The 15352-nt window shown below is 32.1% G+C and overlaps 1 protein-coding gene across 6 annotated transcripts in view; it reads left to right on the top strand.

Moving 5' to 3' along the window:
* Polr3C (RNA polymerase III subunit C) overlaps window positions 1-15352 on the top strand; it is a 175306-nt gene that overhangs the window by 136881 nt on the left and 23073 nt on the right. For all 6 annotated transcript variants that reach the window (XM_085817901.1, XM_085817915.1, XM_085817903.1 and 3 more), the window contains 5 exons: window positions 213-337; window positions 734-911; window positions 2780-2961; window positions 3196-3316; window positions 8049-8117. In XM_085817901.1, the coding sequence (XP_085674027.1) occupies window positions 213-337; window positions 734-911; window positions 2780-2961; window positions 3196-3316; window positions 8049-8117 (675 nt within the window). The remainder of the gene's footprint in view (window positions 1-212; window positions 338-733; window positions 912-2779; window positions 2962-3195; window positions 3317-8048; window positions 8118-15352) is intronic.

The raw sequence follows: 15352 nt of genomic DNA, 5'->3' as shown, positions 1-15352 counted from the left end.
TATATTGCTAAAAGTAACTGCATTTAAAGTTTAGCTAAATTGTGCATATTACTTAAATATTACATATAGTTACTACTGCAGAGGCAGACTGTATTTGATTTCATTTATTTAATTTTTATGCAGTTATGATAAAAAAGTTGAAGTGTTCGACATCATTCTGCATTCCAAGATGTATTATTTTATCAGATTATTTTATTTTTTTCTTTATTCAGATTAAATTACATCTGTTAGAAACTGACAACACTGGAGAATCAGAGCCAAAAAAACAAAAAATTGAATTTCCTGATAGTGGAATTTACTGGCGCATCAATTATGTTCGATTTAATCAGTATTTTAGGTATGTTTTTTGTCTTAGTAATGGTTAGTAATGGCAGTTAGATTGAAGTTACTTTGTTATTAGAGAATTATTTTAATAGCTAATTGTAATTATGTTTAATGAATAAAATCTGTTTGAAATATAATTTTTGGGAAATGAAAGGTTACAAAATTTTGTATATAAAGATTTGAAATATTCTGATCATTTGTTATATATAAGCGTCATTAATAATGTTTTTGCAAAGTTTAGATGTTTCAACTTTACCTAATTTTATATGAGCTATGTAATTAAATTATTGTAATAGTATTGGTATTGAGTAGTTTCTTTGTATTTTCTTGCTGTAAATTTAATTTTATGTGTATTGATTGTTTATAAATAAGAAATATATTCCTTTTTTTTTTTTTTTTTTTTTTTTAGGGATGAAGCTATAATAACTGCATGCAGCAATTATTTTGGTGAAAAAGAAGCAGAAATTGTGAAGACTATACTGATGTTAGCCGACACAAAAGCAAATGCTCTGACACTGACTACAAATGCTATACCATATTATGAGATATTGCAAAGACTGACGAAAACAATTAATATGAAGTCACAGGTATGAATTTTGTTTCATTTATATTAGATAAATTCTCAGTAAAATGATTAAGCCCTTCCTCCACTTAAATTGATATTAGAAGATGTTTCAAAATCTTTCATATCCAGCAATGAAAAGGGAGGCATCTTTTGCTTATACTTTATTTCAACTGCTTTTTACTTAAAAATATTCATATATGGACTATGTGCTATTAAACGATGCCAAACTAACCAACCATATTATTCCGTAACTAAACTGGCTTGCTTTTTAGTAAGGGTGGCATCTCTGAATTTTTAGAAAAGGTATTTTGATGAATAAGGTGTAGAAGTGTAGCTAGTGCTATTTTGTGCGTAAGAAAATTTTAAAGACAAATATCCAGATCATACTTTGTCATCTTCTGCTAAGATATGAGCTAAATAAATATACATAGATAAAAATGTCAAACATTTTTTGTCTTTTTTTTTATGTTTACAATTTCATTTTTTATGAGCAGTTTAAAACATGTAAAAATTTGCTCTAGAACAGAGGTTCTCAACCAAGGGAATTTCTGTATGAGGGATGCAGTCAACCTTTTATTTACCTGTTAAGTATTCAGTTTATAAATATGAAAAACTACTTTAAAAATATATATAAAACTCTTTTTATTCACTTTTTGGTACTTATCTGTTCTTTTTCTTGTTTAATTTATAAAACACATTAATAGCTAAATTGAAATAAATATGTATTTCAAATTTCAGAGAGCGGGGAGAATGATCATTTAAATGAAGGGAGAAAGGGATTCATGGGACAAAAATGGTTGAGAACCATTGCTCTAGAATCATGTATTGTTATGGTAAAAAATGTACATCTGTAGAAATGTCAGATGGTGTTTTGCATTTGCATTTCAGCAAATTCCTTGTATCAAGTCCCATTACGTAAATTGATTCTGTATACAAGTATATTTATTTATGTGTGATAGAAAATTCGACTTATCAGCATATCTATCTATATATTGATGGTGTTTCAAAGTAATTTCATTTTTCAATTAAGGTTGCATAAAAAATCTGGCTTTCATGTTTGCACTCATGATTCCTCTGAACTGGCTGATTAGAAATTACAAGAAAACTTGATGAATTGTGTAAGCAGTGTATCTATAAAATAGCCAACTAATGTGCTTCTGGGGTAAGAGTTGTTAAACTTATAATTGTTAGCTTGTCCAAAAAGTTCTGCACTAAAGTCATAACAAACACAAATTTCTCCAAATTTTGAAAGTCTGTTTTATTTATTCTACTGTGTTTATTCCACCGTATTATACTACTATTCCCAAAGTTATGAGAGATTGTTGAAAATAGGATTTCAACTTGCTGTCAAAGAAGTTCTGTAAGGCAGACCTTCACCCTTTTAAGAAAATTTAATTTTTTCTGATGCAGTGAGTTTTGTAAGGACTGGAACAAGTGGTAGTCAGATGGTGCCAGGTCCAGCAAATATGGTAGGTGCAAGGTATCCCACTGAAACTCCTGGAGCATTCTCCACACCTCCAGTGAAACAAGAGATCTGCAATTTTTAGACATTTTGAATTGATCACCACTTTCAGTTCTACTACTTGATGACTGTAGAGTTCGTTGTCTGATAAGGAAGTAGTGCGAAATAGAAAACTCCTTTGTGATCCCACCAGACAGACTGCAAAACTTTTTTGGATTGAACCCTGGCTTCATTGTCACCTAAGCATATGGAAGCATTCATCACCACCATTAAGGAAGCAATTTTAACGTTACATAATAAGGAGGAAATGAATGTGCTTTATGATGTCTGTTCAACAACAATTACAATGAACAATGGTTTAAATTTTAGTAGTTAAATTATTTGAACATGCTTTGTAAAATGTTGTGTTGGTTTCTTTAATCTTGCAGGAATTAGATTCTTATCTTTCTACTCTATGTGATGGTGCTGAAAGTTTTGTATCTAAAGCTGATGATCGAAGTGGGGGCATGTATGTTGTAAATATTGGGAAGATTTTATCACGTTTGGTTCAGTCAATTGCTATTAGTGTTATTCAGGATAGATTTGGATCAAAATGCGCAAGAGTTTTTAGGTATGTTTAATATCTTTTGAGTGCAAATTAATCAGTTTTTTAATTAATAGTTTTAACTTATTATAATATGCAGCTGAATTGCTACTTTGATTTTTGAAAAAATTTCATGCTATTACTTTTATGTTGTTATTGAATTTTGATGAATAAAATAAGTATAAATATGACTCCTTAGATTAGTTACTTTTAAATAGTTCTAATGTTTTCATGTATTATGTTTCTAATGGTTTTTTCCAGGATTATACTGGCTAAGAAAGCCCTTGAGCCAAAGCAGATAGAAGAGCTAGCTATGTTGTTACCTAGAGATACAAAAGAATTTATCTATAAATTATTTGAAGAAAGCTTTATTTTGGCCCATGTAAGTTTATTCTGAGACTTGTTCTCAACTGATTCATCTTTGACCTGAGGATTTATGCAACTTTTTGTTAGTGCAGATTTATTGCCATCATTTAAAAAAAAATTATTGCTGCTTAATCATTTATTTTTATTTTGTAAATGATTTTCCTTTTAAAATTTTATTCAAACTTTTAATACAGCAACTAATAATAAATTTGTAGTATATTGTAAAATCTGATTATTTAACTTTTTAGTGTTTCTATCTATAAATGTTAAATAAAGTTCATTTGTAAAATTCCCTAGTCTCCTGGTCAGAATGGGATGGTATTAATTTTTACGATGGTAAAATATTATTGTATGACTAATTGTTAGAATAAATGTTAATAATGTTAGAAATGTTTTATTTATAATACTAATTTTAGCATATGGCTTTGTTGTTCTGACATTATGATATCATTTGTGCTGATAAAAAGGTGAGAGTTTTCTGTTTGAAAATCTTATATGTATGTATGTATCAGATGTAATCAAAAAGTTTCTAGTTAGTGACTGTATTGTCAGACAGGTTTACTCTGTTTTTGAGGAAATTGCTACCAGCATTGAACCAAGTTAAAAGTACTCTTTATAGAAGTCTGTTACCTGCATCATATCTTATCATCATTGTCTAGAACTGATATCCTTTCATGGATATTTCCTGAGGCCTGAAAATGGGGGCAAAAAATCTGATAGTGAAATATCTGAATTCTAGGGCCAGGATGTAAAATCTAAAATTGCTAACATCTGCTTCTAATTTTTTGGCTATACGAGGGTGCTCATTGTCACACAGTAAGATGATTGTATAAGATTACAGGCAAAAAATTAAAATCTAAACATCTACAGGTATGAAGTCTTGACACAGCCTTGAAAAGAAAAGCCGATTAGTCTACTTTGGGTGCATTTTGCAACAACAATACCACCAAGTATTCCCACATATATGGAAACACAATTCTGAATGTATCAATTGTATTACTAATCATATAGCATAATTGCAGTCATTACATTAGCTTACTTCAGGTAGTGGAAGCATCATACTCATAAATATTGTGTTAAAGTAATGTTCCCCTCCCTACTGTATTTAAAGACATAATTTTTTTTTTTTTTTTTTTTTGAGGGGGTTGGGTTTATGTTCCTTTCGGAACATAAAGTTAGACATTTTTGCCAAATGAAAATTCTGTAGAACCTTACAGTTTTGACCAGAAAAGTAATGACAATCCTAAGGATATATTTCAGACATATTGCTGCTTGAAATGTAATTGCATGTGAATATTTCAGAGTTTCATGAAGTTAATAATTCAGTCAAACCAGTTTTGGTTTCACAGTCCTTTCTTCTCATGCCAGTTTATCGCCTATTCAATGTTACATTAAAGTTAAAATATAATTTCATCTTGTGGTTATTGAATAAAATTTTTAATTGTGGATAATTTCTTTTTGATGCAAGAATTTAATGGCAGACTCTTCATCATTTAGTATTTTCCATATTGTAAAATTCATCTTGATTCCTTCATCAGAATCTGTCACAAAATTATGCCTGAATCCAAATGTTAAAATCAGTGTTTGGTATGGTTTGTGCTGTAAAGTTTGTTATAAATGGTATATTTATTTACCCACGTTTTCTTTGCTTTCCTTTTAATAAAATGGTAATTTGCTGGATTGAAGCTGCAGAGGGTTAATCTTCAGTTATCGTTACGAGTTTAATGACTTTTAAAGAATGTTTCTTTAGCTATAATAAAAAAGCAATAATCAATAGAATGTGGTAGTTTATTCAGTATTAATATAGGTTCAATATTGGTTATCATCTAATATTGAATTAGAAAGTATTTTCCAAATGTTATCAGACATACTAAAAGCTGTCTCTATTCATTGTTGACATCTAAATGGCAACATAGATTCATGCTTAGGTAGCTTTTATGTTGGAAAATTTTACAGTATTGTAGGCCCTTGAGATAAACCATGATCCGGGAAAGGGATTGTATTCATAATAGATTGCATGCTAGCATCTGCTATCAAAATGAACACATGATGGTAACTGAATGAGACTGAATGTTGCATAATTATTGATATTTAATCATTTCTCGTAAATTTCAGGTATCACATGCAGCAGTGAGGGGTGCACTAGTGAAATGAAAATCTTAAGAAAGTTATTAAATTGTAACATTGATTTACAAAGTTAAAATGAAATGACAATTTAGGATCCTTGATATCTCTCAGATGTGGTGAAATGAAATGAATAGGCCTTTTTAAAAAATTGTAGCTACATTTTTTTTTTACTTGTTTCTGGAATATGCAAGATTCGGCTATTAATTTCCAGGTCCCATGGAATAACTCAGAAGAAAAAAAGGTTAAACACATAGCTATTTAATTCAAAGTAATCCCCATCAGCTGTAATGCACGTCTGTGCTCAGCTGTACAAATTTCGCAAAGAAGTTTTAAAGTCCTCTTTTGGAATTCTCTTTAATAGTGACGTTACAGTTTTCTTGATGGCTTCGACATCCTGAAATCTTGTTACCTTCAGTGAATTTTTCAGCTTAGGAAACAAATTCCTATTGTCGAAGTGAAAATGGAGAAAAAGTCTGCGGGTGCTAGGCGTAGAGAGTATAGTGGATGCTGCATTTCAATGACACCTTGCTGGTCTAAGAATCGCCTCACAGGCAACGCAATATGTGGGCGGGCATTGTCATGTAGCAGCAGCCAACTTCCATTTTGTTGAAATTGAGGCCTCACTCTATGAATTCATTTTTGAAGTCAGTCAAGAACTTCTTTGTAGAACTGTCCATTGATAGGAGGAAGAAATTCATGATGAATGAGTCCATTGCAATCGAAGAAAGTGATAAACATGACCTTGATTTTGGACTTTTCAAATCGAAATTTTTTCTGCCTTGGTGAACTTGGAGACTGCCATTCGGACCTTTGACGCTTGGTTTCAGGGTCATGTTGATAATATCAAGACTCATCTCCCATTACTATCCTATCCAGGAATGCAGGGTCAGCATCAGAGTTGTCGATAACTTCGCCACATGTGTCCAGTCTCAATTGCTTTTGTTCGACCCTTAAATGGTGAGGAACGAATCTGGAACAAATCTTGCGTCAAAATTCGCCGAACTGTCTCTTTGTCCATGTTGAATTCATTGGCGAGTACTTGATCAGTCAATCGACGATCACATTTCACCATATTGCGAACTTTTTCAAATGCTTCCGGTGTGTGTGCGGACTACGGCCGACCTGTGTGTGGATCATCTTCGATGCTTTCGCACCCGTCCTGAAAGCGTTTAAACCATTCAAAAGTTCTTGAGTGGTATAATACTTCCTCGCTGTAAACTTGTTCTAACATTTCATGGGTTTCCGCAGCTGTCTTGCCCAATTTGAAGCAAAATTTAATGTTAATTCTTTGCTCCATTTTCACTTCGACAATAGGAATTTAAGAGCTACGTTTTAATGCGCCTTTCCACAAGAACCATTTACTTCAGAATGGCACCGATTGCACTGCCCATGCGCAAGAAAACGCTCTTCAATATGCAATTATTAGCGCCATCTTCCGACTTTTCGTTCTCCTACAGTTACGTCTGTCCTGGAAAGTAATAGCCAGAACTTGTATATCAGATCTGCCATTCATTAGGAACTGTCCATATTTGGATTTTATGGGTGAAAGGCAGCATGTAAGGCAGTGACTACTATATGGAGCATTTCTTGTTGATTATAGTAGTATGAAAGCATTGCCATATGGCACAGGCACAGTAAAGCATCATATTATGGAGTAATTAATCATGCCATATGTTCTGAAAATCAGATTGTACATAAAAAACATGGTTACTGCTAAAGGAATTTTACCCAAAATATTAAGTGCCGAAGGCTTACTAGACTATACTACTAGAAACAGTATTATTAATTACTAGAAACAGTATTAGACTATTACATTCTGCTTAGTATGTAAAAACAGTTGGCAACTGATTTCCTGCTTCTAAATTCACATTTCTAACAGTGTAAGTTTTTTTATTATGCTCAGCAGAGAAACATCATAAAATTATAGCTTTTAAAGTAAGATTACATGTTTTTAGAAATAAAGCAATATTTTAGGCAAAAAAAGGCTATTAATCTTGTAAAATGTGAGATATTATTCTTCATATTTAGTCTGTCTGTTATTAACATTCTAAATTATTTAAAAGCAATACATGATATTCATAAGACTGTTAATTTTAATTTTTTTAATCAGATTGATTTCAATAAAATGCATTTAATTCATGATATATCTCATTAAAAACAAAATATTTTTATAAAATAACGTTACATGTTATTTTACTTTTTAAATATACAGAATATATCTAAAGCTGCCAAAAGTCTAAATGTGTATTCATCTAATATCCTATAAAGCATTTGTATTCCCTCTGAGCCATCTCTATCGATAATCCCTGCTGATAACTTTAAAGGACCTATTTTGGGCAATCACTGAAATCTGAACCCCTTCCTTTTCGCCCAGTTTTAGTATTGTTTGCTTTCTCCTCTTTTACATTTCTATTAAAATTCCATTATTTAAAAGTGCTCCTTTGGTGCATATGGCACCTAAATCTGGTGGCATATTTGCCTAGCTGTCATTAAAACCAACTAGTACCAAAATGATAAATCTATGTGATATACTGTGATTTTATTCCATTGTTTAAGTATTGTTATTAAATAAGCAAGAATTTGAATAATTTATGTGTATTTTATTAAAAACAATTCTACAGGATGTTGCAAAAGGTCCAGACTTTTCACATGGACAAGCCATTTACCTTCTTCGAGTTGATATGAATCAGGTAAGCTAATTAAATATATTTTGCATGAACACTGGTTTTTAATGAAATGATTTTAGTCAAAGCCCTTTTGTTTTTAAAATTATATATGGCCTTTTTTTATACCACTTTTAAAAATTTATATAAGCTGTTACTGAAAACTGAGGTGCAGAATAGCCCTATATTCATATACATGTATATATATTTTGCTGTTCCAAGCAGTCATCCCCCCTTTTTTATGACATATGGACATCCAACCCTTGGTGTCTACTGCCGATTTCACCGTCATTTATCTGCTTTGCATAAATACTAACAACCTACCAGTCATGCAGTTTTGGAGATACTTACTCCGAGTCTTTGGGCTATTACAATCTGCCCTCTATCAAATTCACTAGATTAGCAGCCTTTCTCATGACTCGCAGAAATAAGCTCAAGAATGATTCCTTACCTTCTTCAGCAGCAGTTAAATACTATTCCCACTTAATCATGTGCCTTCATGTCATCCAGATGAGTTCATAGAAAAATGTGGGGATGGTCATAATGTTTTGGCTCGTCGGTGTATATATATGTAATACAGAGTTGCCAATTTTCCCGATTTTCGACCGCTCTCCCGCCAACCCGATTTACAATATAATTCACCTGACGTTTTCTTATTCTTAAAATTTCTCACGATTTTTATGGAACTTGGCTTAATATTTTGTTATATGAACAAAACAAAGAACAAAAAAAGTGATTTTGGACGTCTGAAAGCAATTGAATTTTCTCTAGATTATATCTAAAAGAAAACCTTGCGAATTAGATAACTTTTGCTTTGTGAGTGAGAGCATATATGTATCCAGAAACGTCGTTCTCCAGTTCTCCAATGGACATCGTGCTCCACTGCGTGTCATCTGGCATATATTAACTAATGAGGACAAAGCAAGCTGTTATTTGAATGTTCTTTAGTTATTTCGGTCATTTTGTCCTGTGTGTGAGTACACGTGCCTTCGGAAAATAGTTTTAGAAATTATCATGTTTTGTTATGTCTGCAAGAAAGGTGAAATACTCGTGTGCATTTCAAAAATCGTACACAGTTGATTTTCCTTCCATTATTTCCTCAAGGAAATGGAATAAATTTTCAATGTGTATCACCTGTCGTTGCAATTTTTTGATTTCGCATGGTAGAAGGGCGGATGTTCTCAAATATGTGCATACACAAAAACACAATGACAACAAGAGTTGTTTTGAAAAAAAAAAAAAAAACGAAAAATTAAATTTTTCTTCGGGAACAAAGGATCAAAAAGTTATTAATGCAGAATGTCTGTTCTTTGCCTTTTTACTGGAACACGACCTGCCACTGAATGCATCGGATCACGGTGCAGCTTTATTTAGAAAAATGTTTCCCGATAGTGAAATCACTAAGAAATACTCAAATGCAAAAACCAAAACAGGTGCAATTGTTAAAGAAAAGGATTTGAAAAATAAATCTTCAGTTATTGATTGCATTAAAACAGCTCCGTTTTGCCTCTCTATGGATGGAAGCAATAATACCGATTCAAAACCGTATCCGATTGTTGTTTCTTTTTTTAATCTAGAATCTTCAGAAATTGAGTGCAGTTTACTTTCTCTCTCCACTTTAGAAAGACATTTGACAGACTAATAGCACAGCTAATTATTAAAACTTTAAAAGAAAATGTAGTCCCTCTGGATAATTGCTTAGCACTTGGTGCCAATAATGCACCAGTATTGGTAGGCTTGGAAGACTGGTGTTGCAGGCATCTTAGGAAAATTCAAATTTGCATATTATGAGGTGTACTTGTCACCTCTTAAATTTAGCAGCTGAAAAAGGGGCAGCTTCTTTACCAATAAATGTGGATGAACACATTGTTGATATTTATTATTAACTTGAAAGGACTAAAAGGAAGGAAAAATTGAAACAGTTCCAACAGCTGCATAACAGCAGTTTACAATTAGAAAACTTGGATAAAGTTATAAAATCAGCTAGGATTAACACCCAGTGAAGTTTAATTGGGAAACTGAAAGATGCTGATGGAATTTTAAAATATAGTGAACTGTCTAGAATTATGTTGGCCATCTTGACAGTTCCCCATAGTAATGCAGAGTGTGAAAGGATTTTCAGTGTTGTTGCGAAAACGAGGACTAAATTTAGATCTAATATTAGTGATGACACATTAGAAAAACTTTTATTAGCTAAAGCAGGCCAGGGTTGCCACGCTACCTGGAAAACCGGGAGAACTGGAAAATGTCAGGGAATTCGAAAATTGACCAAACAATTCAGGGAAAATTCTGAGAATTTAAGTATTTTTATCAAAATCTGGAAAAGTCAGGGAAGTTCATACAACGATCCCGCCAAAAAAAGAAATTTTTGCACCGACGTCGAAAGAGATAACTTTTTTGGCGAATTGTGTATCACGTGAGTGTCATTCGGGCAGCTGGCATAGAGCCAACTTTCGCAGCTCCAATTTGATTGTCTTTTAGAAAGGTAAAGCAAGTTTCCCACAACTTTTGGTTTCCAGTATTCTCGAGAATCGCATGTGCAGTGCATGAACTAAAGAAAGTACCTGTTATCGTATAAAACAAAATGGGTTTAATCCTAGTATACGGTACCATGGAGGTTAGAATCAAAGCATATGTATTGTAAAGAAGGAAAACCTCTCTGCAACAGATATGGCTCCGTTCCATCATAGAGGGAAACATCTGTGCATGCGTGATATATCTGTCACCAAAGCTCAAAACCGGTACCGAAAGAGGCGCAGCCCCCCATCCACCTAATCGATTTGATTTTATGACTTTTCCAGGGGGGCGCCAAGCTAAAAAGGAAAGTGAGAAGAAATAATAACAATTAAAATAAATAGAATCAATGGTTAGTAACTAACTAAACAAAAGGACGAAACACAAGACACAGACCATGCTCTATCATAAAAACACTAAACACATGTTAAATCAAAATTCCGACATTAACACGATTATTATTAATAAAATTCATTAATTCCCTAGCAAATTCAAATTCAGTGTTTTTTCCAGTAAATGTATTAATATGTCCAAACTTTTTTCTTATACCATAAGTTAAATCACATTCATTTACAAAATGTTTAACTGAACCCGTAACTCCACAATTATAACATAACTCATTTTCTTGTAGACTGAATCTCTTTAGGTACTCCGGGAAGCGTCCATGTCCTGTGATAATTTGATTAAAATCCAGGCAGCATGAAATACATTTATTATATGTAGGGATCAAATTATAACTGTAATTTTTCTATCAGACTCATTCCAATCCTTTTTCCACATATCAATATAAAATTGTTTTATTTTATTTACAAGAGTTCTTCTGGATGGTTGGACAATGGAACACTCCCCGGATTCGCCCAAAACAGCCTCCTTGGCCAACACATCGGCCCTTTCGTTACCCAAAATCCCAACATGGGACTTAACCCATTTAAATTTCACAACATGAATTTTGGTGATTTCTTCATAGAGACATTTAATATCAAAAATTAATGAGTTTTTACATTCGTAATTTTTTAAGGCCTCTAGACCAGACAGACAATCACTATAAATTGATATTTTATAATGTATAAGTAAGTTATCCTTTATCCATCTCAAAGCATAAAAAAATAGCTGTCAATTCTGCCTGGAACACTGAATTAAAATTTTCCAATGTAATTTTATCATTGTAAATTTCAGTGCCATAGTAATATACAACATAAGAAAAACCTATCTTACCATCGAATTCCAGAACCATCTGTAAAAATGTCAATTTCACCAAATTCAACAAAATGAAATTCATAATCAATAATAACTCTTTTAGCAGGGTGTATACAATAAGGATCCAAGTTATAAAAAGCAGTACAACAAGCAAAAAAATTCCTCATAATGAACAAAATCAATCTTATTAGTAGGTAATAAAAATTTATCGTAATAATACCTATAAAATATAGAAAGAGGCGGTGTGCCGGCCAAGATGCAGAGAATTTTGGATGGAGTAGTTTTGAAACACCTAGTCAGTGACAGAAGCCAGGGCCGCTGAATTGTTAATAACTTATTCCTTATTCTTTGGAGTTCCACCGCCCTAGAGCCCCAACTACCTATTCCATACATTATTATAGGTATGATAACAGCATTATAAATCATTCTGAGTGTATTTCTTTTAGTAATCAATATTTGTTTTGGAAAATATCTTTTATAAAATAATAAAATTGCATCAGGTTTCTTCTGAATTTCTTTAAAATGAAGTTCGAAATTCAATTTATTATCTATAATTACACCTAAATATTTCATGTGATCTACTCTTTTCAACAGGGTACCATAAAATCTTAGTCTGGGTGGTCTAGTATTTTTGCCGGCCTTAGGGAAAAACATATATGAAGTCTTTCGCAAATTAAAAATCAACTTCTCATCCTCGGCCCAGTTCTTTAGAATATCACTCACCAGTTGAAAATGCTGTTCTAATTTTTCTAAAGATACATCATATATTATATATAAAATATAAAATATCATCTGCATAGCTGATCACATTTACGTATTCAGGAAGAGAAACATTTAATAACTTAAAAATAACGGCGCTCCAGAGCAGCGGAGCACTAGGCGAGCCCTGAGGGCATCCTTTATACACATTTTTAAAAATTTTTTAATCAGCATCATGAGAAAATACAACCTTTCTGTTATTAAAATAATATTTGCACAAAATTGCAAAAAATAAAATTGCACAAAATTGCAAAAATATTTTTAGGTATTTTAAAGTCCTCAAGCAGGGTTCGTAGCGGTCCTTACAAGTGCTTATAAGTCCTTATATTTGAAAATAAAATATAAAGGCCCTTATAGGTGCTTACTTTTTCTTTAAACCCTTATGTTTTTAGTGCTTATTTTTGGCTTTTAGTGCTTTTTTTTAATCCTTTTTTTAATGAACGCGCATTTTCCCCGTACCAAAGCCGAAACTAAACAAACAACTTTTCTTCCTTATATGCAACGTCAAATGGTGAATCATACTCCCGGAAATTGCTTTCCCCCCTTTCTCTGCATTAACGTAACTTATGCTATGCGCGAGAGTACAGACAGGTGCACGTCGTTCTATTGGTCTAAAGAACCTTGCTATTGGTCAAAGAATTGGTAGAAAATGGTATAAAATTCCGGTACATTCGGTATTCTTTTCCTCCCACCCAAATACTACACACGTTTGAATTTCTATCAAGATTTTAATAATTTGCATTCTGGTTCCGCGTGATCAGTTCACATTCGTGTTTATTATGATCGTTATGCTTATATTATGAGCATATGCATGAATATTTATAATAATATAGTTGCAGTAACTGCTGAAGTATAGATAAACTTCCAAAAATGGGTGTGTTTGTACACAGATTAGCTTTCTAAGGAATAATATTCGGAATGGCTTAAATAAAAGAAAAGTAATCAAATAGTCAAAATAATTTTTTTCCCAATACATTATACAGTACAGAGGTTGGGAGGTTCTCACCTTTCTCCGCAAAATCTCTAATATTGAAGCAGCGGACTTTTTTTTTTTTTTTTTTTTTTCTTGTCACTGTCCAATCTGGATTGAATAGGACTGAACGTTTTTGCGGTCTACCCAACCTAAGCGAAGATTTATTCTATTCCAGAAATTTAACGCAGTCTGTTGAAAATTAGAATCAGAAACACCCCAGATTAATAAGTCTCTTTTTTTTCCTTTATTTAGTTCTTTATTCTCCGAATACCTGCAGTTGTTGATTCCGATTGCGTGATATCACATGTGGAAGAATTACGCTGCACATATTGCGCAATAACGTTTGCGGTATTTTGCAGCGATAATTAATTTTGATGTTCATTCTGAGATTTGTTTATGAACACTTAAAAGAGTTTTACTGTGCTTTCTAAGCAGAATATTTCTCAGATCCGTTGGTCTATTTTTATATGATGCACATATCAAAATGTCAAAATCATTTATTTAGCCGAGAAATCTAAAGAACGCTTACAATCTCCCCACTCCTCTTTTTCCAGTTACTATCCGGAATATTAGGCAATTTCTGAATATGCGGGTTAGTTAAGCTTTTACTGTTAAAGGATGACTGCATGAAGCAATTTCCAGTCTTCTGATTTCAGAAATGTGCCTCTTTTTTACTTAAATTACTTTGCTTGGAATATATGTTAAGGAAAACTGTTATGCAATGAAAATTTAGAAAATGTTCAGAATTTTGATTTAAGTTAAATTATTTAAATATTAATATAAGTGGAAAAATAAATTGTATTTATTATTAGGTGTCAAACGAATACAATTAATATGTCTTATTATTATTTATTTTCTATATTTTGAAATGAAATTTCATCATTAAATCTTGTAATATAGTTTAGTTCTGCATAGTTTTTTTTTTCTCTCATTGTAAACTAATTCTGTAAATTGAATTGTCATTTAAAATTTTAAAAAAAAAAAAAGTTAATTGTTTTCCATGGTTGAGGTAATGCTCATTCTCTTAATAAATATTGCATTGCTCATATTTTAAATTACAAGTCTTATTTTTCTTTTAAGGTTATGCAGTTGTGTGTAATGTAATTAGACAGGTGTTTATTTTTTCCTTAAAATGTGCTTGAAAAGGGCTTATAGGTGCTTATTTTTTTAACTAAAATGTGGCTACGAACCCTGTCAAGGGTGGAGAGCAATGAATTCCATATAACAGAATCAAAAGCCTTTGAAACGTCGAAAGAAACAATTGTCGCATGAAAATCTTTCTTCTTTTAAACTATAGTGTTTGTTAAATCATAAAGTGCATCATTTGTTGACCTTCCCAAAACAAAACCGAACTGTCTATTTGAAATAAAATGATTCTCCAAGAAAAATTGATATAACCTATTAGTAAGCAATTTGTCCAAAACTTTTCCAAAGAATCTCAATAAACAAATAGGTCTAACTGTCTGGTCACCCTTTGGAATGAATATTACTCTTGAGATCTTCCACACTCCCGGAAAAATCGACAAACTAAAACATTTATTATAAAGTAGAACGAGAAATTTCTCAAAATTTTTAAATAAACATTTAACCATAATAGCATGTATACAATCAATTCCAGGAGCACTTTTATTTCTCAATTTTCCCACAACATAACGAATCTCATCTATAGAAAATAAAACATCATCAGCACCACAGTTTGGAGATGTTAAAAGTTCATCTTTAACAATACCATCCTCAGGATTTCCACAATCAAAGTTTTCCATAAAATAATCTCTAATAACATCAGAAAATTCATCAGTACTCTGCTGATCTTTCCTTA

Source organism: Stegodyphus dumicola, chromosome 1 (assembly GCF_044657685.1).
Source record: "Stegodyphus dumicola isolate Sdum_Otavi_A_Nest chromosome 1, ASM4465768v1".
Taxonomy (NCBI): Eukaryota; Metazoa; Arthropoda; class Arachnida; order Araneae; family Eresidae; genus Stegodyphus; species Stegodyphus dumicola.
This window is presented reverse-complemented; position numbering and strand designations above follow the sequence as displayed.